Below are 25037 nucleotides of genomic sequence, written 5' to 3' on the forward strand. Positions count from 1 at the left end.
TCATGGGCTAAAAAAAGTGAAATCATCCGTACCACCTAGATTTTCGAAAATCCACAACAATGCCATTTTTAAGTCATTTACTGCCTTGCACAACCACTCTGTGGAACTAGCTTTCGCCAGCGGTTTTTCCGACTAGGGACTCTTCAAGAAGACAGCGTACTCCTTCCTAAAAGGCCGTCAAAGCATCTGCAAACCCCAGTGTTGCAGATGTCCATGGGCGGTGGTAACTTTCCACCAGGTGAGCCTCCTACTCGTTTGCCATCTCCACCATAAAGAACTGAATTCTATATTTTAGCGCTAAAATGATGTACGTAGTATTTGTGAGAGTAAGCCAGTGTAACTACAGGCAGAAGAGGCATAACATCTTAGTAATCAAAAGTGACGCATTAGCGTTGTAAGGAGTAGGTAATATATCTTAGTGCTAATGTCTATGGCTAATAATGACCCCTCACCATCAGGCAGTCTGCCTATCTATTTTAAATTGCTTTCGTTCATTTTGCATCCGATTGTAACTTTAATGACAATTACGAATCAAATGTGATACACAAAACAGGGAAAGGGTAAAATGTGTGTAGTACTTTGCTAAGGGTGAAGAAATCTTTTCATCCCTTCATAAGCCTCAGTGGCGCAGTAGGCAGCGCGTAAGTCTCATAATCTTAAGGTCGTGAGTTCAATCCTCACCTGGGGCATGTTTTTTTAATAATGTTTAATGTTATCCAAACTGCTTTATTATGTTAAAATCAATGATATTCTAATAAACAGATATGTTATACCCATACTAAACAACAGAAAAAAGTGTGCCGTTTATTTTACATTTCGTTACAACTAAAAATGATAGCTTAATAAAACAATAAGTAAAAGGAATAACTAGATGTTTTCATTACGCAAAACGTATTACCACATAATTATGATGAAAACGACCAAAGGCGAACGTCGCAATTAGGACGTTTTCTAGTCTTCACTTTTTGCACGTTAATGACATATCTGTTGACTAGAACAACATTGGTTAAAAAAAAAATTATCAAAATCGGTCCACCCAGTAAAAAGTTATGAGGTAACAAACATAAAAAAAAGAAAAAAAAAATACAGACGAATGGATAACCTCCTCCTTTTTGAAATCGGTTGAAAATTAATAAGGTCTATTTATCGAAAATTGTTTCGACATCGTGAAACAACATTGTTATAATTTAATTAACATTTGTGATATAATTTCCTCAACCATTGTTAAGTTTTATTTAGCCCTTCATAAGCCTCAGTGGCGCAGTAGGCAGCGCGTAAGTCTCATAATCTTAAGGTCGTGAGTTCAATCCTCACCTGGGGCATTATTTTTAAACTATCATGTCGTAATATCTATCTATAACAATATAATAGATTTTGAAACTAATCTTGGTAACTGTGAGTTAGAAGTTAGAATAAAAAACAAGAATGTCCAATTATACATAGTCTAATAAGACGGTTATCCAGTATAACAACAGCCTGTAAATTTCCCACAGCTGGACTAAGGCTTCCTCTTCCTTTCAGATGAAGCATGGAACATATTCCACCACCTGTTTTAATGCTTGTTGATGGAAGTATAACTAGCAATAAAACAGGTCTAAGATAATCAGTTTTACGTGTTCTGATAACTGAAAATGTAACACATACAAATTAAGATATCCAGTTTGCTATTCATAATTACTGAAATAAACAGTATTTTTTTATTGGATAGACTTATTATTGACTTAGAATCCCAAGATTTTGCTTCTATAAACCAGTAAATCAGCGTAGTCACACACAATAATTTCAATATATATTCATAAAGGATAATATCTGTATGTGGGCGGGTTATTTACTTATACGTTAAAGATTTTACATACATTCTGACTTAATATCTTATCATATATTAGAATAGATTGTATTAGAAGCCCACTACGAAAGCACTACATTGTACCCCCTGGAACCCCTATTAATCTTCATCTAATTTATCAGTTAAATTTTGTTTCTTTCGTATTACATACACAATGGAACAATAGAATATTAACACATACATATTAAAATATTACTATACTTTTTACATATATATATATATACTACTATTTGTCACCCGCGACTACGCTCATGTTTTAGGGAATGGTCGTCAGGTCGTCAGGTTCTAGGCAAAAAAGTAGCCTATGTCCGTTTTTTAAGTTGTAAATTCATACCAACAACAACAGCCTGTAAATTCCCACTGCTGGGCTAAAGGCCTCCTTTCCCTTTGAGGAGAAGGTTTGGAACATATTCCACCACGCTGTTCCAATGCGAGTTGGTGGAATACATGTGGCAGAATTTCTCTGAAATTTGTCACATGCAGGTTTCCTCACGATGTTTTCCTTCACCGCTGAGCACGAGATGAATTATAAAGACAAATTAAGAACATGAATCAGCGGTGCTTGCCTGGGTTTGAACCAGCAATCATCGGCTGACCTAACCTAACCACAGGGCCATCTCGACTCTTCATACCAAATTTCATCAAATTCGGTACAGTAGTTTGGACGTGAAAAAGCAACAGACAGTTACTTTCTCATTTATAATATTAGTATATATTTTGTATATAAGTGTATTATAATGGATAAGCCATTATTTTTCTCAACTGAATATAAGATTCTGAGGAATATTTTTATCTTATATAAAATTTCATATAAGAAAATTATTTTTCTCTAACAAGACGCTGTTATCCTTATATCTCGTTTAAACTCGAATAAATACAAGATCTTAAAAAATACTAACTTCACATTTACTTAGACATGAAAATATTATACGTTAAATTCGGTACGCTAAGAATAAACGTATTTTTATATAATAATATAAAAACTTTTTGGTATACGACCTTTGTGCTAACATATTACGCTAATTAACTTACAACCAAATAAAAAAAATAGTGTGCTTAAGAACAAAGTTTAACCTTTAATACAGTCAAATTCTATTCTATACTATGGCTACGAAAATATTATACTTAATTTAAATATAAGTGACATTACAATCGATTCCAAATATACAACCGAATTAAAATAACACTAAAACACATGCTAATTGTTCAACAATAATCACTTCTACATTTCGGTCGGGTTATATAAGAAAAAACTCTCAACTCCCATTCCATTAATAAAGAAAGAAGATAAATTATATAATCAACGCGTTGAGGCTGTTTTTTAATGCAGTCTTGTACTTATACGTACTAAGACTACATACATGATACTGGAAAGATTCTTATGGAAAATTAAAACTAACATATTCCCTCAAACGAGGGATCATTAAATCTTTGTATTAATTTAAATAATTGTATTTACCTAACATGTCTTTGTATTTTTGAATGTTGAAAAAGAGTAACTGAGTTTCTTGCCGGTTCTTCTCGGTTGAATCTACTTTCCGAACCGGTGGTAGTTTCGCTTGATTGTAAAATGACGATTCAAAAGTGCTTGTGGAAGCCTACTTGAATAAAGTTTATTTTGATTTGATTATACGAATAATACCACAATGTCAAATGGACCTTCAGATGATAAGAGATGAATATAGATATTGTTGTTATGAGTAATATTAAAGACCAACCAATCAATAGCCCACCAAACTTGTTTATACACTAGCTCACTCACCCTTCAAGCCATAACATATTAATATAAAGCTCTGTTTACAAGAACTTAATAGTAATACTTTAACAGCATGACTTAAAATTTTAACTTCAAGAATAATTTACACTGTACTTTAATCTCATTATTCTCATCTCCTCATATATATTTCTGTCTCTTTCTGGTAATCTCTGTATTTATGAAACCTGGATAAAGTTCGGTTGTTTTCATATTAGACTTAATTGATTACTGCCTACTCAAAGGTAAATACAAGTAAATTGTTATTCTTATTCTTTAAATAACGTTGCTATTTTTAAACGATTGTGACGTAATTTAGAATATTTAACACATGAATAAAATAATGAAAAACATTGCCCAACCTTATTAATATACAAAGCTTAACTGGCAACACTATGGAATACATGTTTAAGTCACATGCATTCCGAAGTGAAGAGTTTTTTTTAATTAATTAAAAAATATTACTATTAAATTTGTATTGATTAATATTAAAACATTTAAATACCTTCATGGAAAATAGGCTCTACAACAGATTACAACTTTAAATAACATTTTTTCAAAACGACACACATACAAACTCACTCGCACACACAGACACACTCACACACACATACACAAAATAATACAATGATAATATTTTACAACATATTAATTAATAGCACACATAAATAAACATTCAAAATAATGCAACACAGCGACAGTTACTGCGGCGCGTTGACACAGCAGATTTCATTTTTTAGGTCGGCTTCACTGTTTGGCAGGGGAATAGCTTTGACACGTCGATTAGTCGGTCTGTGTGTCGTAACTTGTCTGAGAAAATGTATATGTTTGACGATAAAAAAAATCAAGAATGGCGTAAGTGCTATATCTTTAACGTTTGTTTCAAAAATTTTATTCTTGATTCAAATTTCATTCATTACTTACTTTGCTTATGATTTCCATTGAAATCGAATATATTTTGATACCCTGTATCTTAGGGCCAAGCGACTTCCTGATCAGTGCTTACATTTATTATTATTGAGATAAAAGAAATTTTAAAATATACGTTTTAAGTACAGCATATTTAACGCAATATTGTTTCAAACTCTTAAGGCTCATCTTAACTCTTCAAAGTAATAAGTAAGTGTACTCGTATCCTGTACTATAATATGACAATTTTTTTTTAAATCTTTTATTATTATGTGATGTTGACTTACCAATAAATAAATTAACCGTACGTCTGTATTTACGCGTTTAATAATTACGTCATCCACTATTAATCATGTAAAATAATTATTTATTAATAATGCCTTTGCCCTGTATAATTTAAACATTGATTAAATAGACTTTAATATAGAGGTAGCAAAACGAATTCTTCTATCCATCAATGGGGTACTGGAATCGATCTTTATACCGATTTTGAACACTGCAACCCCTGCACAAGGGTTTACCCAGTAAAAAACCAGCGGTACCCTCTCCGTCTTTCGATGGACGCTACGGGATCGCTTACGCATGCTACCGTGACTTGAACACTGCAACCCTATTCTATGCTATGTGTTTGATAGTAAATGGGCAATACTACCCGAAGTCAAAGAGACTAAGAAAGATTAAGGCGTTAGCAATGTTGAGAACTAAGATGCTAAGGCCATTGTACCTATAGCTGGCCGTTGTAGTACGCAGTCACGTTTCAAGTTGAAACATAACAGTACTAACTATCGATGCTTAAACATATCATCATCATCAGCCCGTTTTCGTCCACTGCTGGACATAGGCCTCTCCAAGCGCACGCCACTGTGGTCTTTCTCCGGCTACTCGCATCCAGCTCCTGCCTGCCGCCTTGCGTAAATCGTCACTCCACCGTGCCTGAGGACGTCCTACACTACGTTTGCCGCGACGCGGTTTCCACTCTAGAACGCGTTTTCCCCAACAGTTTTCGGTTCTGCGACAACATTAAACATATGCAGCCTGTAAATTGCCCACTACTCGGCTAAGGCCTTCTCACCCTTTGGCTAGGCTAGTAGTCCATCACGCTTCTCCAATACAGGTTGGTGGATTCACATGTGGCACAATCGATGGAATTAGACACATGTAGGTCTCCTCACGATGTTTTATATCACCGCTGAGCATGTAATGAATTACAAACACAAATGAGGCACATGACAATTCAGTGGTGCTTACTTCGGTTTAAACTTGCAATCAACAGTTATGATATACGCATTCTAGCCACTGGACCACCTCGGTCCTAATTTAAAAGTAAAATATTATTATACTGATAAGTGGTTGACCTTGGATGGCACAAAGCCTGGACATTAAGATATATACAAGCACTGATATCACTGTCCTGAATACTGATACTGACTAGCCCGGAATAGTTTACCTCCAAACTCCAGGCTGATACAGACATTTTGTTGTGAGACTCAAAACTTTTCACTGTATGATGTTTGATTTGAAGAACTTGGGATCTGCCTTACGAGCTATCTGATAGAACAAGTATAAGACATTCCTTATGACAACAGTGTATTACTATGATATCTAAGATACTTTTAATTATCCTAACTTAATCGTCTTTCCTATCCAGTAAAGATGACTGGGAGGTAACCTTTGTTACTTAACATGCATGTATTTTTAATCAGTAAAACTTTATATGTATATATATTGTATTTTAAAAATTGAATTTTAATTGAATATACTATTTATAATACTAATATTTTATTTTGTTTGCATAAAAATGTTCAATCAAATCATAATATAGTTATGTTACAGTATTTTATAAAAATAAAGATTCCAAGAATTCTCAAAGAAGATTTAATCAAGAAGAACCGACAATAAAATTAGTAGCTATTGTTAGTATTAACCAAATAATATATTTATCCTTCAATATAAATTTTCATCGAAACCCCCACCCCTATTTAATTTAGGTGATTCTTTTTCAATTCTCACCTAAGATTCATAAAAGAATCCTAACGAAATATAATCCAGCTAGAACCGCTGATTCAAGCTATTATTATATGTCAGTCAGTTATTATAAAATCAAAAGTACATTTATCTCTTTCTCGCATCTCGATTTGATATTAGACAGAAAGCGACGCAGCATTGTTTAACTAATTACTCCTTAGACATTATTCAAAGCCATTAATGTTTACGAAGAGAAGCAACAGAGTGCTAAGACGAACTACTGTCATCATTAGTACAAATACACTTAAACAAAAAGTATCCACTCAGTGAGATCTACAAATTGGTAGTGCAAACTGTTCAACCGCCAAGTATCAATACTAATTATTATTTTGATTCGGTTTTAAGGGTGAGTGAGCCAGTGTATCGAGAGACACATGGAATATACACCTTAGCTTTTGTTGTCGTATTGCCCTGTTAAGGTTTGTTTATGTATAATCGATGTAGATAATATAACCTATCGGTGTTAGCCAACGGTTTAGCAAGTTGCTTATTTGTCAGGCTGCCTACCGATATGAAATAAAATATTAATATTAGTAAAGAGCTTAGAACGTCGTTAAGTAGAGCTATATTTAAGATATTTTTAACGCTTTTAAATAACTTATAGTCAAACTTTCAAGTATATTCAACTTTATTACTTGTATTATATTACTTTATCAGTCAGTACGATTATAAGGTAATATTACTATCTCTTGGATTAACGAATAGCGCAGTTGAAAGAGTGTAGGTTTTAGCCAATGTTAGGGAGTTCAAATCCGGGCCGGGGTAAATGTTTAACTTATGTATGTTTTATAACGAGTTCGGCGGTGAACCGGAATAAAATCACTTTAGTGAGGTTTTCGTGGGTGTATGTATAGGTGTATGTATGTGTGTGTATTTTAAAATATAAAAATCAATACATCAACAAAATTGAGTTTCAATTTCATATTATTTTTCTTAGACTGTAATTTTTAAACAATTTCATATAAGATACAGATGAAAGTACATTCTCCATCAGACATATTACTCTTTACTTCAATAATAAAAAACCTTTAAAAAATAAAGAAAAACCATAAAAGCAGCCGTCTTGCGATGCGTTATCATTTTTATATGTTCACCCCCCCTCTCAACCCTTTTAAGTCTCCCACCCCCCAGATGCAAGCTCACTCACACATGGAAAAACATCTATAAATGGGTTAAAGAAAAATGTGTCTACCTGAAAACGTACGATGCATGCATTTTTTTATTCCTCTTACATTTTCTTTTCCATCCGCGATTCTCATATCGCCGATATAAAACTGAAAAATACATTAAAATCCTGTAAACGAAAAACAACTTTATTACATCGATATAACGCACGAAACAGAACGGCATTGCGCAAAAAAACAGAGCACCCATACACGAAAATTTCACTCGCGTACACACAAAACCGCGCCGTTTAGAAAAAAAATAAAGCGCACACATATAAATCGCATGCAGTTCGAAAGGGATGCACTCAGAGTCATAAAATACACACACTAGCTCAAAACTCACCAACACAGGCACACCACGACCCGAGTCTGGATACACAGACACGTGTGATACGATCCGAAACTCCACACACGCGCGCGATCCAAGAAAACCTTCAATGTGTTGTGGAAATGCTTTTCCTTGCAGCAACCTCTCGGGAAGAGTTTCATAGCGAATACCTCGCGGTAAAGACATCTAGACGTTCTCTAAAAAAATTCAGAATTTAAAAATAATTTTAATACAAAATAGTGGTCCAATCGAAGGCCGCTTAAAAAATTGTCGCTTTAAAATAGTCAAGTAATCGATCGGTCATGCCGTTCGGTATTCAAAACTTCACCCGTTTCGCGGCGTAAAAAAACGTGTTCGAAAATTAAATATAAAAAATATGTTTTCATTTAAAGAAATCGGTGATGGCGATTCGCGCCAAAAGAAGTACAGTGATTGACCGTGAACGCAGTATTAAATCATAATTGAAAGTTTTGATTGCATTGTTAGCGATGGTTCAAGAGACACGTGTCTCGATTAGTGATGTAAATGTGTACGTTAATGAGTGTGTAGGTGTGTGCGTCCGTGTAGCCGTCTCTGTAAGATAGCTGGCGATAATCGACCTTTTGCGTGTTGTTCTCTTTTTAATTTTCGCGGTATTTGAATATGACATGCATTTTTGTTTTAATTATTAATGAGCTTAGCATTTATTCCTTTTGCCAAACATTATACCTCTGTCAGATCTGATTAGATATTATGTGTTATTTGAAAATAATATTTTAAAATTAATTTTGAATTACTTTGAAACTAATTGTTGTTTATTAAATTATAAACTGATTAAATAATGCCCGGTTTAAATGGAATCTTTTTAAGTCTTATTGGATTATATATTAAATACTTTTCTTTTAAATAAATAAGCGATTCAATTTTATATTCAATTTTTCACATTTTCTTTGTCCTAAAAATTTCAGTATATGATACTGTTGTATCAAACTCATGACAGTTTGTTCCTAATATCTTATTTGAATAAATAAGAAAAAAAACCTCTTTGATTTGTTACAACATATTCACACAAACAGTGTTAATCTAATTGGATTTTTAGTTATTTTTCGTTTACCATTAAAATAGATATCGAAATTATTTCAATTCTATTTTTAATGACGTAATGAATTAAACTGTATTTGTGTGTTTTTCATTTGAACGAGCATTTTAATTTATTTGTTAAAACGTTAAGCCTATCAACGCGGCGAATGAAAGCTGTTTATCTGAAACAAGCATCCTCGTTTTATAGGACCTTTTTGAACGTGTAATAATATATAACCTTTTTAAAACACCTAAAACACCTTTGTAAGTGGACAGCATTATTATATAATACAACCTACTGAAGTTGGTATGTTATTAATTATTTTGAGGCGGATGTATGCGGTCGCTCTTCGCCTAATTTTTTCTTAATAAATTTCGTAAAATGAAAAATTTTGTAGCTCTTATTAGGGAATCACTGGCACTTTTTTTTGCTTCTTTATTAATCATAACGCAATATTTTAGCTTTCTAGTTTTTAGCACTACACTATATCTATATTTTTTAATAATATATTTAATTGTGTGTAAACAACTTACTATTTTCTTTAATAAATTTTGCTGACATTTTAATTAGTCTAACTAGAAACATATATTTTTTAAATAATATAATATCATAAATAAGTACTATTATCAATAATAATTTCAAAGCTAAGCTTCTAGAAGGAAAGCTTAGCATTCATCGATACATAACAATAAAATTCTTTAGAAGATTCCAATCGGGTATATTACAAAACTATATAAAATATAATAGATCTTATTGCTATTGTAATACAGTTGAATTTACCGCTACAATAATATCGTAGATAAAGACAGTTTTAAAGGCGCCATTGGTTTAAAGAACTTTATCCTTAAGAGAACATAATACGAGCGTAATATTCTGTCCAGTAATAATAGTTTTGATATTAATTTTATATGGAAATGATAATCTTTTAAGGCCTTCTTTGTGTTGTTATAGATTTTTCACACATATACACACATGTATAAACGCACACATACAACAATCATAATTATTCTTATTTTGAATATAGTTTTCGATTTTTTTAATACGATGTTCATTGACTAGTTGAGTATTCTTATTTTGAATGAAATTTTTTTTATGGCTATGTGTCTTGTCCTTTTCTCCGTCGCGGCAAAATCGATCGTTTTCTAAAAATGTAAAAAATTGCCGTATTATCGCATGTACGTGGCAAAGTTGATTGAGAGTTAGTTTATGATTCACACTGCAGTATACTTTATATGGTACATGACACAGGTGTTACCCACGATATTAATGATAATACATCAAGTCATATCAAGTGTTATAATAAGTAAATCATCAGTGCAATAATTATAATCTGTGTCAAATTATCACATTATTAAGTCATTGTCAAGTTGAGATAAAAAAAAAACTTTTTTGGTGTCAGTTTCGTGACATATCGTTTTTTATCTGTGCAAATATTCTATCGCTCAAAATTAAGTACGATCGTAATTACCATAGAGGATTTATATATTTGTATCTTTTTTTTAATGGTCTCGTTCGGTTATTCTGCAACGTTTATTCGTATAAGTCTTAAATATAACAGGTTATATGAGATAAAAATATGAGTCACAAAAATATATCAAGTCCGACCTAGATACGAGAATGTCGTGGAGACCAATCGATTTTAATTTTACTGCTTTTATTTTAAGACTTCCTCATATAACTTTTGTATGAAACAACATTTCAGTATAATAAAAGACGTCGAAAATGCTTCAGATTCTTCGATAAAGTTTAACATTCTTGGGAATACATCCAAGTCATTGTATTACGTATTCAAATTCGAGATGCAATGTACGAAATTTTATTCTCACAACTGAAAAGATTATTAAATCGAATATAAATGAATATAAAACACATATTTCCGAATGTTTATTTCAAGTAAATGAAATTCTTGTTTAACATAACACAGATACTAAAATGTATTTACAAATGGTAGATAAGACGTTTAAAACATTATAGCAAATTTAAATTTCGAATCGAAAAACGGGTGAAGTTTAAGACATGCTTAAAAGTAATAAGTAGAAATTGTTTAAAGTAAGTTCAATTACATCAAAACTTGATTCCACTTTCACAGCTACGGTCCAGCCACCTCCTAACCCAACGATAGTTCCTAAAAATACCTAAATAACTTTAATTATGGAGAAATATTTATTTTTATTTTAAATATAAATAGACACTAGAGTAAATTGTGATTATAATAATATATTTGTAAATAAAGTGACGTATAGTGCCAATAATATGTCGGTTACACTTTCGAATTCGAACGTATTTATGAAGAAACAAATGAATTTTCCAATGAAGAGAGAATTTGATGAATTCAATTCAGATGATAATAAGGATCAAAATGAAACGTTCAGCGATGCAAATTCGGAAGCTAGCGACGTCGAAAACAACCCAAACGACGAGGGATCGGGCACAGCCTTAGATTATACAGAAAACGCTCTATCCCTTCACCCGATGGCAGATTTTATAAAGAAGGAGTTCCTACCTGAATTCGACTTTTCGAATCCGTTTAGAAATCAAAATCTCGCTTTCAAGGATGGCTTTCAAAACACGAGGTCTCCTTTCCTCCTGCCGACGCAACTTTATAAAAGTTTCCTGGCTACACTTAGTAAGAGGCGACGGAATGTTACTGATTGTTATTCGCTTTATTCGAGAAATATGCTTTTTTCGAATGGTTTCGGTTTGGAAACGTCGGATGATGAGAACAACGCGGATAGAATCACTAATTCGCCTGATGAGGTAAATTTAGTGTCAATGATTAAAAAGGTTCTATTGATAATTTAAATAAAATTCAATTGTTGTATGCTGTGGTGTCAGAATTTTTTTAAAATAAATGTAAAAAATGGAAAGTTGTCTTCTAATATTCATACTAGATATAAAAGAAGAATAAAATTAAAATCAACTATTTCTCATTGTACATTTTCTTATTCAGTTCTAACAAGAAAATGTCCTTCAAAATATTCTAGTCTTATTATGTAAAATATATTTTTAAATAAGTTCCATATAAAAATTTAGACTTAACTATGAAATAATATCAAATTCTCTGTATAGGTTATCTGATATAATTTTGATTAATAACATAAGGATCTCCTATATTCTTCTTCCAAAGGGAATCTTGTCTTAAATTTGCCAAAACTCATACTGAGTTTTGTTCCAGAAGGCGGGTGCGTCATCAGCGTTCGTTTGGAGCGGCGGGGGGGTGACAGGGGGAGGGGGGCAGGAGCAAGCGGTCGCGCAGCCCGCCGCCGTGCCTACTGGTAAGATATTTCATATTCTTAAGAATATTCTTCAAAAGAATCTCCTGGTGCAATTTGTGTGCACCAGGGTGGTACGAATATACAAGTAAGCATGTTTCTCAATTTAAGTGATTTAAGAGTTAATTTTGCAGGGATCACTTCTTATTTTGTACAGACTGACTGACTGGTGACATTAAAAATGCTACAAAAAAAAATTAATACATTGAAGATTAAAAAATTGAGATGTCATATTAATAGTTACACAAATCTTAGTAGTTACACTTATACTCAAACGAAATTGTAGTCAAAGAATGATAAATATGATAATAAAAAGGACGATTGACTACAAATAATATAACTTCTCTGAAACGTATTTATGATTTTATTAAATATAATTTATATTAAACATTTTATTTCATGAATTGACCTAAGTATAAATTGTTAGATGTGGTATTATTCCTATAAATCAAAATTAAGTTAAATTAAATAATATACTTTAATCATGTAGAACTACATACATTTAGAAAAGGCAATAAATTTGTTCTTAAACATATTATTTAAATAAATAGGTACGAATTTTACTTGTGCGAAGTCGGAACTGATGATATATAACTTACTGCTCTAAATATCTAAATTATCAAAACACAGATTAATCGACAAGACATACTGATAAAATCTATATTAATATTATAAATGTGAAAGTTACTATGTCTATCTGTCTGTCTGACCTAACCGCCAAACCGAATTGGATTATATTTGGTATGAAGGAAACTTGAACTCCTAGAAAAGACAGGCTACTTTTTGCCTGAAACATGACCAACACCCTAAAAGGCGAGCAAAACCACGGGTGGATACTAGTTTGTTATAAATTAGTGGATGCTAAGCGATTGATTATCATTGATACATCTCGCTCGCTCATCGTTGATTTGACATTTGTAAGAAGAAGAAAGCACTGTTTAACCAATTACCCCCGTATTTAAAGTATACCGTTAGAGTTTTCAAATTTAGAATATACCCAAGTTTTATAGTTTGTTTTAATATCATATAAATAATAATCTGTGCGAATCATCCTTTGATTTTCATAGTGTGATTATTTTTAACAAGTAGATTCGGATAAGGACTTTTCTCGCGTAGAATGCTTACTACAAATTCGACAAGAGTGGTCTACGTGGGCATATTTCATACACCGTAGTGTATGTAAAGACACATGCACTATTCTTACCCTAATAATCTGATGGGGCACCAAACTCAACAGGAAATAGTTCATTCATGCGTAAATCATGCTAACTTACAGACTCAAAAAAGAATACTGGGTTTCGTAATTCTGACAAAACTCAGTATTTTTTTGATAGCCCCAGCGCAGGAATCGAACTCAGAACCTTGGAATCTTCTTTCATAGCTCTGAACACACGAAGCATGCCAGACAAATATTGTTTCATAAGGTTTTGATAACAAACATGTCATACAGAAAACAAACTCAGGTATATAGATATTCCTTTGTTAAAGCTATATAATAAATACATTTTCAACTAGGTTTTTTTTTTTTTAAATATTAGATTAAAAATTATAATATAAAGACTTCTCTGTATGTTATTCAGTCTGTGCAGTCAAAAAACAATGCGTCTGCTTAATTATGCGGTTTGTATTTTACATTTTATTTACGGAATCGATTGAACTGAAGCAATCAGCTACCACAATCAGTCTTACGTTTAATCAAGAGTATACAAACACGAAGCAATTATAACAGTAATGCTTAAATAACCCATTACTTGAGGAAGTTTTTTTAAGAAGATTTTTGAAGCATCGTTAATGTACAGTCAAAGAAAACCTTCGTCATATTTCCAATTAATTCCTTTATCAAGTCTTAAACTCTTAGTACCTTTTGAATCTAAACATCAAATCATTGCGACGCAATATGTCATTCTCGATCGGTAAATCAGATCACTCATACTAAGCACACGGAAATAGATCTTAAGGTGACGAAACTTTTCTTATCCCGACTATACAGCTGATGAATTACAATTTCCTCCTACATCTTTAATTTTTTTACTCATGAAACTCAATGAAGGTTGTACAGGTTAAAATCCGTGATTAACATTTAAAATTCAGATGTATAGATGATTGAACTGGGTCCATGTAGATTAGTAACATTGTAAAATATATCAACAACTACAATTACTACTAAAAACTATTTAATTGTGAGTCATAATCACAACTAAAAAGCTATTTTTAATTGTATGTGTTATGTCACTCGCGTTTCATGGGTTGATTGTAGTGTGTTAGGCAAAAAATATTATCCTATATCTTTCCTTGGCATTCAAGGTTGCTACATAGCAAATTTCGTCAAATTCGGTTCATTGTTTTGACACTGAAAGAGCGACAGATAGACAGATTTACTTACACATATATAATATTAGCATAGATTATTTTATGAATTTGATTATTTTAGAAAAACGGACAAGACACTACATGACATAGAAGACCTTACTGATAAAATTTGTCATAAATTAGAAAATCTTAAATTTAGAACTGATTTTTCTGTCTCTTTCTGCCATCCTTGATTTAAGATCCAAAAAAAGAAGACAGCATTTACTTTTTTCCGCCAATTGAATAACTGGATTGTCATTCTAATTCAATTATCATCCCTGAATGGATTAGCGAATGCTAATTCCGCGCCTTTTTTACTTAAATAATTTTAAATTAAGAACAGAAAGGCGACTTGTAAGTACTATATAACTATATAAATAAATACAAGTGGTCAATTGACTAGAAAGTGTCAATCTGAAATAAAGATCTCTTTTTTAAATCCGCCCCGTTCCACTCAGTCTAACAAGTGTTAAATTCGTGTTTACATTTCATCCCGTGCTCAGCGGTGAAAGAAAACATTGTGAGAAAACCTGCTAACTTCAGACGAAATTCTCAAATATTTTTATGTGTCAATTCGAAGTGGAATTTCGTGGATAAAGCTTTAAATCTTCTCGAAAGTTATTTTCCCAGCAGTGGGACTTAGTTACTGGGATTTAACTTTTAAATTTCTCTGCTAATACTTGGTCTTCAAATCTTATCCATCATACATTATTATAGATTTATAAGAGAATTTGTTCTTACAGATAACATTAATAATATTGATGTAATTTTTTTAAAATTTATCTGCAGCTAATATTGTCCATCAAATATACAAAAGCTACCTTTTTTATTGTGTCACTGGCAATAACGTAGAAAAAAAAAATTGAATGAAAAATACATGAATGTTCCAAATTTAAAAAATAGAATTATATTTAATTTGGTAAATGAATCATTTTGTTTTGTCAGGTACCTCAGGCGGCGGCGGGGCGCAAGGCCTAGTTCACTGGATGTCGGTGATGGCGGAACACATGGGAGGGGGACACCACGACCCCTCCCACTACGCGCTGCCACCTTGGAACAATGGTGGTGTCGATGTAAGTACTCATTTAATATCTTAATTATATTTAAAAAATAATACTCCTATATTTTTTTTATGCAAATGCATTATGCAACTAGTATCATGCCCTACAAAAGAGGTTTGACGTCAAAAACAAACTAAATACCAAATGACAATATAATACAAAGTCACAGACAATGAATACGTGGAACGGTAAAAAAAATTCAACCTTGCAGATGAAAGAAATATTATAATTTGTTCTAGGGTTTTTTTTTTAATAAAGTAAAATATTCTACTATTAAAAAAAAACGCTAAAAAGTTATTTACTAGAACACAAGAAATATTCAAAGATGTATATGGAATAATTTAGTACACAAAACGTGTACAAATTTTTATTTTTATTTATTGTATTTTCTAATTGTTTTTACACCACTTTAGCTTCCAGTTACTGTATTATTTTCAACACGTCATGCATTTTAAAAATGGAACAATTTTAAAAATAGAACAGTCAGTAAAAACGCAACGTTTTTATTTTTATTTTCACCTGTTTCCTTAAAGATCAAAAAAGTTTTTATAATTATAGAAAACTAGAATAAACTAACCCGCATTGGAACAGCGTGGTGGAATATGTTCCAAACCTTCTCCTCAAAGGGACAGGAGGCCTTTAGCCCAGCAGTGGGAATTTACAGGCTGTTGTTGTTGTTGTAGAATAAACTGATTCAAGTATTTCGACGACATATTTAATTAATAAAAAATAATATGATTTTCACTATATTTTTTTTTAATAAAGTAAATTAAAATGTTTTAAGTTTATCAGTATAATGCCACTCAAACTAAGACAATGTTTTCACTTGTGAAATAATTATGATTAAACACCAAGATCTTCGATTAACAAGACGTATTTGCTCATCATCTTAATACTAACTAATATTATACATTGTGAAGTTTGTTTGTTACTCTTTAACGTCTGAAGAAATTCATATCATGTAGAATTTGTAAACACGGTTTTTATAACACAGAAATGGACATACAGAACCCAACAGTACTCTTCGCTTCCTCCAATATACTCGTTGGTGGAAACCAACAACAACAACAGACTATAAATTTCCCACTGCTGGGCTAAGGCTTTCTCTCATAAGGAGAAGGTTCAGAACATATTCCAACACGCTGTTCCAATACGGTTTGGTGGAATACGCGTGTGGCAGAATTTCTATGATTGACACATGCAGTTTACCTCATGATTACCTCACAAAATAACTACATAAAAATTCAGTGGCGCTTGCCTGGGTTTGAACCCACAAACATCAGTTAAGATGCACGCGGTCAAACCACTGGGCCATCTCAGCTTTTGTGGTAGCCAGTTTTTTTTAAAATTAATAGACAAGTAATTTCCCAAAGTATAAGCAAATGTAATGAATATCTTCCCAAACAAATAAGTGATAATTGAAATCATCCAGCCACCGATCCATTACCACATAATCCCAGCTGACAAACCCTGTAATTAATAAAGATTTGTTCCGGGAAAGAGGAAAGAAAAAAATATTCGTTACTAGATTTTTTTCTCACGAAAGATTTGCATACCCTCAACTAGATCATTAGAAAAAAATGTGTATCGTATACCAAGTAGACAAAACCTGTTTAGCGATTCTGAACGCATCATTACCGCTACTTATTGTGTGTATCACAAAGGAATAAGGATCACAATTGTCTATCAAGTCTACTTCACTTCAAAGCTGGATACAATGAACGACGCCCGCGGCGCTTGCAAATGCATGCAAATTTTTTTTGGACAACCCTATTTCTTATATATTTGAAAATGAACCTTAATTATATTTTAATAAGGTCTTATTTATCATATCAATGGTTTATAGTAAGACTACTAGATTATATTAAAGGTAATAGATTTTATGTTTATAAGAATAAGGTTGAGTTTCGTTTGTGCGCATTTAAAGAATAAGTTAAGAATGACGGATTAGGCTAATATTAAATAGATTTTGGTAGAAACTTTGATTAATCATTGCCAATATATTTTAAAGTCGGTTAAAAATCTTAATATTGTTCTCATGTGCAATATGCTTGCATAATATGGGAATATTTTGCACTAAATAGACATTATATAATGGTTAATATTATAAAATGACAATGGATTACTTACTTGGCTGAATATTTTAGGCCAATTTAACATAGAGCTTTGTGGAGGCATGTGGTTCTTTCAAACACCAATGGTAGTGCTTAGATCGGGGCATATTTAGATTGGACCAACTGACCATGTGTTCTAACTCCAAACACCAATGTTTGGTCCAAGTGTGTGTGAGCTTGAATGCGTTGAGACCTTAGATTCCATGGTTTATGTATACTTATAACATGCTTGCCTAAACATTATTCTGTCCCTAGTGTTAATTGCATTTTATAATAAGAATAATGTTAGGAGCTGATTCCACCATATTGGGCCAATGTGAGTTGGTTACACATGTGGCAAACGTCATCTGACATATGTTGGTTACCACGACCGTCAAGCACTACTAAATCTTTATGTCCTCTTCGTCACTGGAATCTTAAAAGCATTGTCAACTGTCAAATTCCTTGGCTTGGAAATGGGCTACCTGATTATACTTACCATTGCGATGAAGGGTGAACGAGCCAGTTTAACTAAGTACAGACTTGTGTCTGATATATAATTTTAGTTCTCAAGGTCATTAATAAATGGAAATAGTATGTTATGCAACTAATGTAGTTACAATGGCTCATCTCATTTTACTTTCGGTCGGCACAGCATGTCTTCTCTTACCATACTTATCTGTTTTTTTATGGTAGAGGTTGGCGGACGAGCTTATGGGCCACCTGATGGTAAGTGGTCACCATCACCCATAGACAATGACGCTTTAAGAAATATTAACTATTCCTACATCGTCAATGTGCCACCAGACTTGGGAACTAAGATGACATGTCCCTTGTGCCTGTAGTTACACTAGCTCACTCACCCTTCAAACCGGAACACAACAATACTGAGTACTGTTATTTGGCGGTAGAATAACTGGTGAGTGGGTGGTACCTACCCAGACGGGCTTGCACAAGGCCCTGCCACCAAGTAAGTCTTTCGAACGTCATCTCACAAGTAACATTCTTTCTAACCATATCGTCCTTAACAATATCTGTCCATCGGTTTTTTGGTCGTCCCCCTCCTCTATATCCATCCACATCCATACTCATGACCTTCCTCACAACATAGTCCTCACTCCTCTCTCAAATGAGAACTCAACAAAAACAAATATTGCCGTTTTGCAGTAGATTATATGATGACAGATGAATGACCCATGCACATCTCTACTACTAAAAAAATCAGAATTTCTTGGTATAAAAACCTAATAAACTTTTATATGGACAAATCTTAGCAGTTACCAGAACGAGGAAATTATACAGTACCAATTAACAGTTGGAAAAAATAACTTTGAAAAAAGAATTGGCGTTCGAAATTTAAATAAAAATATATAATATTTCAGTGTTATTCTATTGAAGCCAGCCGTTATTCGAATGTGTGGAAACAATTCCAACACGATTGCTATCGTTCTTTTTTTCCGTTACAGTGATTCTGCGTTTTTTTTCCGAAGCTGGCCTTTAATCGGACATTTATCACATTATCAGGGTATTTTTTTCGCCTCACTCGAATTTTCGCATCGATTCACGCGAGCGAACGCGCGTATAGAAAGTGCTGTGCATATCTTCACGCTATCATTGGATGACACGTTATCAGTTGAATTAGCTGATGATAATACCGCGACTTCATTCACTATTAAAACTTAAATACATTACGAATTGTAACTTAAGAGTATTTCTGTATATAAACTTTTGCGGAGGTTTGTGACACTTTTTTTATTTGACATTTAATTAACAAATAGGATTGCAATAAAGTTTTATTATTATGTATCATAATCACATAGTATAAAACAAAGTCGCTTACCGCTCTTTGTTGCTGTAAGTATATGCTTACATCTTAAAAATTACTCAACGGATTTGGATACGATTTTTTTTTAATGGGAGTGATACGGGAAGAAGATTTTTGTAAATAATACATGGAGAACATAGTAAAGAAACAAGAAAAAATCCGTAGTATATTTAGTATCAGCATTGCCCATGGGCGAAGCCAGGGCGGGAAGCTAGTGTTATTTAAAATGTGCAACTGATTCTATCAATATCAGTATTTAATTAAATTTGAAAATGGAATAGAAATCTGACAATGTCATATAATCTGCGTTTGCACACTTATACACTATAGAATTCCACGCAGTAGGCTATTGTCCCTTGAGAAAAGACGGCGCCTGAAAATAAACGCTAATTAAAAACTATGACTTCACTTCAATGTACGGAACCTGTTTTAATTTCTGATAGAATATAAATAACGCGACATTTTTTCCAATAGTTCAATGAAAAAAAATAACAAAAGTTATTGCATTTGTAATGTCATATCACCTCCGTAACAAAAGACGAATATTTCACACTACATAAAAGTATAAAAAAACCAATAGTGAGTTACAATACCGCATTGATACATCAAAACACAATAAAAATGATATAGGCGTCGCAGGAGTTGACTTTTTGAGTTACGAGAAAAAAATTTGCAATATATACATTGTTCAGGGCCCCGCTAACGATATTTTGATGACTGCGTGCGCTTCCATACAATAATGAAATAATAAAACGAAAAAGTAGAAAAAAAATGTAAGACTTTTGAGAAGATACAGACTGGGGTGATAACACTACTTGATCGACAAAAAATTGTCTAATATTATATTGCAACGGCGCTAAGAAATAATTTATAACTCGTGATTCGATTTCAAATTTCGAAGGAGAATAAAACGTTCTAAAAAATATTTATTCGAAATTTAAATCGAAGGGATATTTTTATTTCATTGTGTTTAAATAAAACTGCTTAGGTTCTGATAATTTTAATTTTCGAACATTTAATTTGGTAATTCTAAAATTTTGAATTTGGAAGAATGGAACTATTTTAGACACGATACTTTTGTCACATTAAGCTCCCGATGAATTAGTTAAAGTCTTTTTTTCTTTAACAAGGATCATAAATATACGTTAGTTGAGTTAGTTCGTTAATTATATAAAATAACCCAACATTTTTCATTATTTTTATTCATGTGTGCTACATCACACAGAATCTTATATAATAAAAACGAATATTAATGCATCATAGTTTAATTTAATTATATAAAATCATTAATCCTTAATACATTCCCAACTATTCACATTAAACATTCTCACAGAAAAACTAATACTCCCGATCAGTCAAGCGTCAAAAATCGATTTAAAAAAAATCGCACAATGCAACTTAACCGTCTGACAAATCGTTGACGACTTAATTACTCTGTGCCAAAGTCGATTATTCACGTGAGGATATTTGAATAAGACACATTGCTTAATCATCTATCTCCGAGATTAATCCTTTGTCTCCCTGTCCTTTCGATTCTTGTATTGCACGCTCGATTTTAATATCGATTATTAATATCGATATTATGTGTGTAATTGTTGGAAAGAGTTGGATTTTACGGTTGATTGCGTTCGGGTTTGTAATATTAATTGTTTTTTATCCAGCTGTACTGTGGGATGGGTTTTGAATATAACCTCTTTGGATTAATAACAGCCTCGAGCATGTTACTTTATTATCTGTGAGCTACTGTCTTAGAAGTACGGAGTACTATTACACAATAACGAAACTATATTATCTATACATATAATGAAATTGGAGTGTCTGTTTGTAATATTAAAATAGCCCTTTTTTATTCAATGCATATGTATGTATATACGGTACATACTTATATGAAAATAACATTTTTTACAATTTTTATCTATCTGTCTATCGGTCTGTTTGTTCCGCCTAATTCTCTGGAACCGCTGAACCAATTTTGACGAGACTTTCACTGGCAGGTAACTGATATAATAAGGAGTAACTTAGGCTACAAGTTTTTTTTTTTGTTAAATTCAAACGCGTTCGAGATCGCGGGCACAGCTTGTCATTAATGAAATTTTGAAATTTTGATAAAATTTTAACATTAGAAACAAAAAATTGAAATATAATAAGTTTACTTTTCCAATTTCGCCATATTTGTTATAACATAGTGTAACTTTTACCAGATAGATATATATACCCGTCTCTTTTCCGCAAAAAACAAATCCATCTAAATTACTTATGATAACTATAGTGAAACGAGCAATTTGTGTACAAATAATACACCTAAGATTACATTTTAACAGTATAATGTACACAACGTCTGCAAATTGATATTACGATTTAATATTCATAACATTAAGGGAAGTTGGCATCATTTGTTGGCAACACGAAATTCAACAGAACGGAATATCTTACAAACGGTAATAATACGATAAATACTATCATTAGCTATATTAATAATATTCAATCCTCCGCCATTCTGAAACAACGGGAACAAACAATAGTACTATCACATATCTATGGACGGTGGCCACAATTTTGACAGCTGGGAGACCGGTCCTGGAAGATTAATGGTAGGTCTACTCATCGTCGTAATGACGCGCCCTCGCGTCGGTCTAATGACATCGAGTGTAGAGTGACCAAATTTTGAAGGGGAAACCATATATAGTCTTAAGGAGGCTGTGTGTGTAAATAATATGTTGTCTAATAGTCCATGTGCGTAGTAAAATAAATTAATAATACGGCAATTAGGCAATTCTTAATTTAAATACAATATTATATTGTATAATAACTATTAATAGACAATATATAATAAAAGGTTTTAATCTTTAAAGTAATATAAATACTAACAAGATTAGAATAGAATCTGCAATAAATGAATTCAATACGTAAATTTATAAAATAATTCAGATTCAAAAATGTAATTTAATAACAATCAGTAGGTTTTAGATGTTTTTTATCCTATATTTAATTAGTACATATTTCATTTACGAATTATCATGTAAATTATTTTTAATTTTTGCTTTCTATTTGTTTCAATAGCAATAGATTACCAGCATCATACGAAAAATGAACGTATACCAATAATTTTAAAATAAAATAAATTTGAGCATATTAGTATTTATTCTGCTTTGTATAAGCCTGCCTACGTACAGCCCACTCATTAGATAGTCTACTATCAAACAGGACTGTTTCCTATTTTAACAGACCAGAAATAATACGCCAATTCCCAAGATGTGAAACATTGGTGACATAAGAAGTTACTTATATTTCCACTTATAACTAGGTGCACAGGTAACTATCCAATCCGATTAAAACTTCTCTAAACTTCATATTATTCTAAAATATATTACTTTAAGTTAAGCTATGCACGCCTTTTTACAGCACATTTCAAATCAGCAGGCGTCTATCTCGTGTATCGTTCTATGAAGAACTATGTATATATAAACTTTTTACAATTTAACAATTACGAATTCATTAAATACTTCACGAATAATTCGTTGAAGATATATTATATCTGTAACATATGATGATTTATGACTTTAATCGTGTTAATAATTAATAAAACAATATTACTACAAATTACTTTAGAATTAATTGATTCAACGTAATGTATGATTAGTATGCATTTATAAATTCTATTGGATGTTCTATCTGTCAACATTTATTATGTACATTGTATTTATTGTTTATTTCTTTTTATTTTATTTATATCACTTGTATTTGATGATATAAAAAATGGACAATAATAAAGTACAATGTAATAATATTAATAATACACTTTTTAGTAGTTAGTAATATATTTTGTGATCAGCTTACATTTTTAAACGATTTCTAAACATTGATTACCAATTTTTAATTATTATTTAGCCATAATATGTATAACCTTATAGCTCTGTTATGTTATCAATTAAGAAGATTCCAAATTTAACGCCAAAAACAAAACCAGGACAGTTACAATAAAACAATGAATTCATGGTCACCCTCAACGCATCCTTGGTTAATGTCTTTGCCGTAACGAAAAAAAAAGGCAGGCATGTTTATCTTGGCCGAGACGCAGAGTCGTTGCGAATTGCCATAGTTTCGGCCCCTAATCGATTTTAGCCCAGGACACGTCTAATTTGGCGGATTAATCGTGAACACCCTAACGGCAAATTTCCTTGTTTATTGTAAGTGATACCATTTCTATTGTTTCTTTATCCGTGCCGTGTAATTAGGTTGTGTCGTTAGTTTTAGGGATACTTTTTTTCCCTCTCTATATTAGAAATGTGAATGTTTAAATGATTGTTACGTTCTCATCTATATTTATAAATAAGAAGCTGTTTTATGCTTAACTGAAACTACTAAACCAATATAGGTACGTAAAACTTTAACCAAATGACGCAGTGAATTTTTGAGAAGATTTCTTAAATACAGTATTCTGATATAAGTAGAGGCTGATTCCTAGCTTCAGACGCCTTAAATATATACTACTTGCCGCCCCCGACTTCTATTGTATTTTAAAGTTTGATTGTTACTAGTCCTAAGTCTTACCCTGTAATTTTAAACTAGCTTCGTACAAAATTTCATCAATTTCATTAAACTTATTTTCACATTTATAATCAAAGTAAACTTTATTCAAGTAGGCTTTTACTGCTTGTAAACTGCTACTGCTTTTGAATCGTCATTTAAGAATTAAGTGAAGCTACCACCATATTATTATATGATGATAGGTGGTAGTGGTAGTAGTGGTCATATTAATATTATATATAGCAAATCGCGTAAACAACGTAAATCTGAGATTTGGTAATTTGTTGAAATTTCCTACTTTGATTGGAATACGCTATACACGTTTTAATTTTATTTATTATAGTAGGTACACATTAAGAAGACATTTTAAACATCGACAAATACAAAAGTCGAGGCGTCTACCGTATTCCCACAGATAATAAACAGGCAACTGACATATATTGTTTCTGTTACTTGAAGTTCGAACCCTAGAGAGTTGTAGGGCAGTCAACTTGTGTGTATCGAACCTTACTGCGATAAACTTTTATATGATACTTGGGAAATTTAAGATGTTAAAGCTCAGTTCAGACTATCGCTTTTGAAATAATATATTATAGGCAACTATGAGTCTATGGCCCTGTGGTTAGAACGCGTGCATCTTGTCCAATGATTGTGGGTTAAAATCCAGGCAAGCACCACTGAATAATCGGTGAAGGAAAACATCGTAAGGAAACCTGCATGTGTCTAATTTCAAAGAAATTCTGTTACGTGTGTGTGTGTTACCAACAAGCATTAGAACAGCATGGTGAAATATGTTCCAAACCTCCTCCTCAACTAAGGGAGA

The 25037-nt window shown here is 32.2% G+C and overlaps 1 protein-coding gene and 2 non-coding genes across 7 annotated transcripts in view; all 3 read left to right on the forward strand.

Annotated features, from left to right (window-relative positions):
• LOC124540443 (zinc finger protein rotund-like) overlaps window positions 1–25037 on the forward strand; it is a 199131-nt gene that overhangs the window by 56862 nt on the left and 117232 nt on the right. For 4 of the 5 annotated variants that reach the window (XM_047118010.1, XM_047118013.1, XM_047118014.1 and 1 more), the window contains exons 3-4: window positions 12263–12362; window positions 15654–15781. In XM_047118010.1, coding sequence (XP_046973966.1) covers window positions 12263–12362; window positions 15654–15781 — 228 coding nt within the window. The remainder of the gene's footprint in view (window positions 1–12262; window positions 12363–15653; window positions 15782–25037) is intronic. The other variant, XM_047118012.1, reaches the window with a different exon arrangement.
• On the forward strand, window positions 617–689 carry Trnam-cau. The gene has a single exon. It is a non-coding gene; the product is annotated as a tRNA-Met (tRNA).
• Window positions 1250–1322, forward strand: Trnam-cau. The gene has a single exon. It is a non-coding gene; the product is annotated as a tRNA-Met (tRNA).

The sequence above is a fragment of the Vanessa cardui genome, chromosome 25 (genome assembly GCF_905220365.1).
Source record: "Vanessa cardui chromosome 25, ilVanCard2.1, whole genome shotgun sequence".
Lineage (NCBI taxonomy): Eukaryota > Metazoa > Arthropoda > Insecta > Lepidoptera > Nymphalidae > Vanessa > Vanessa cardui.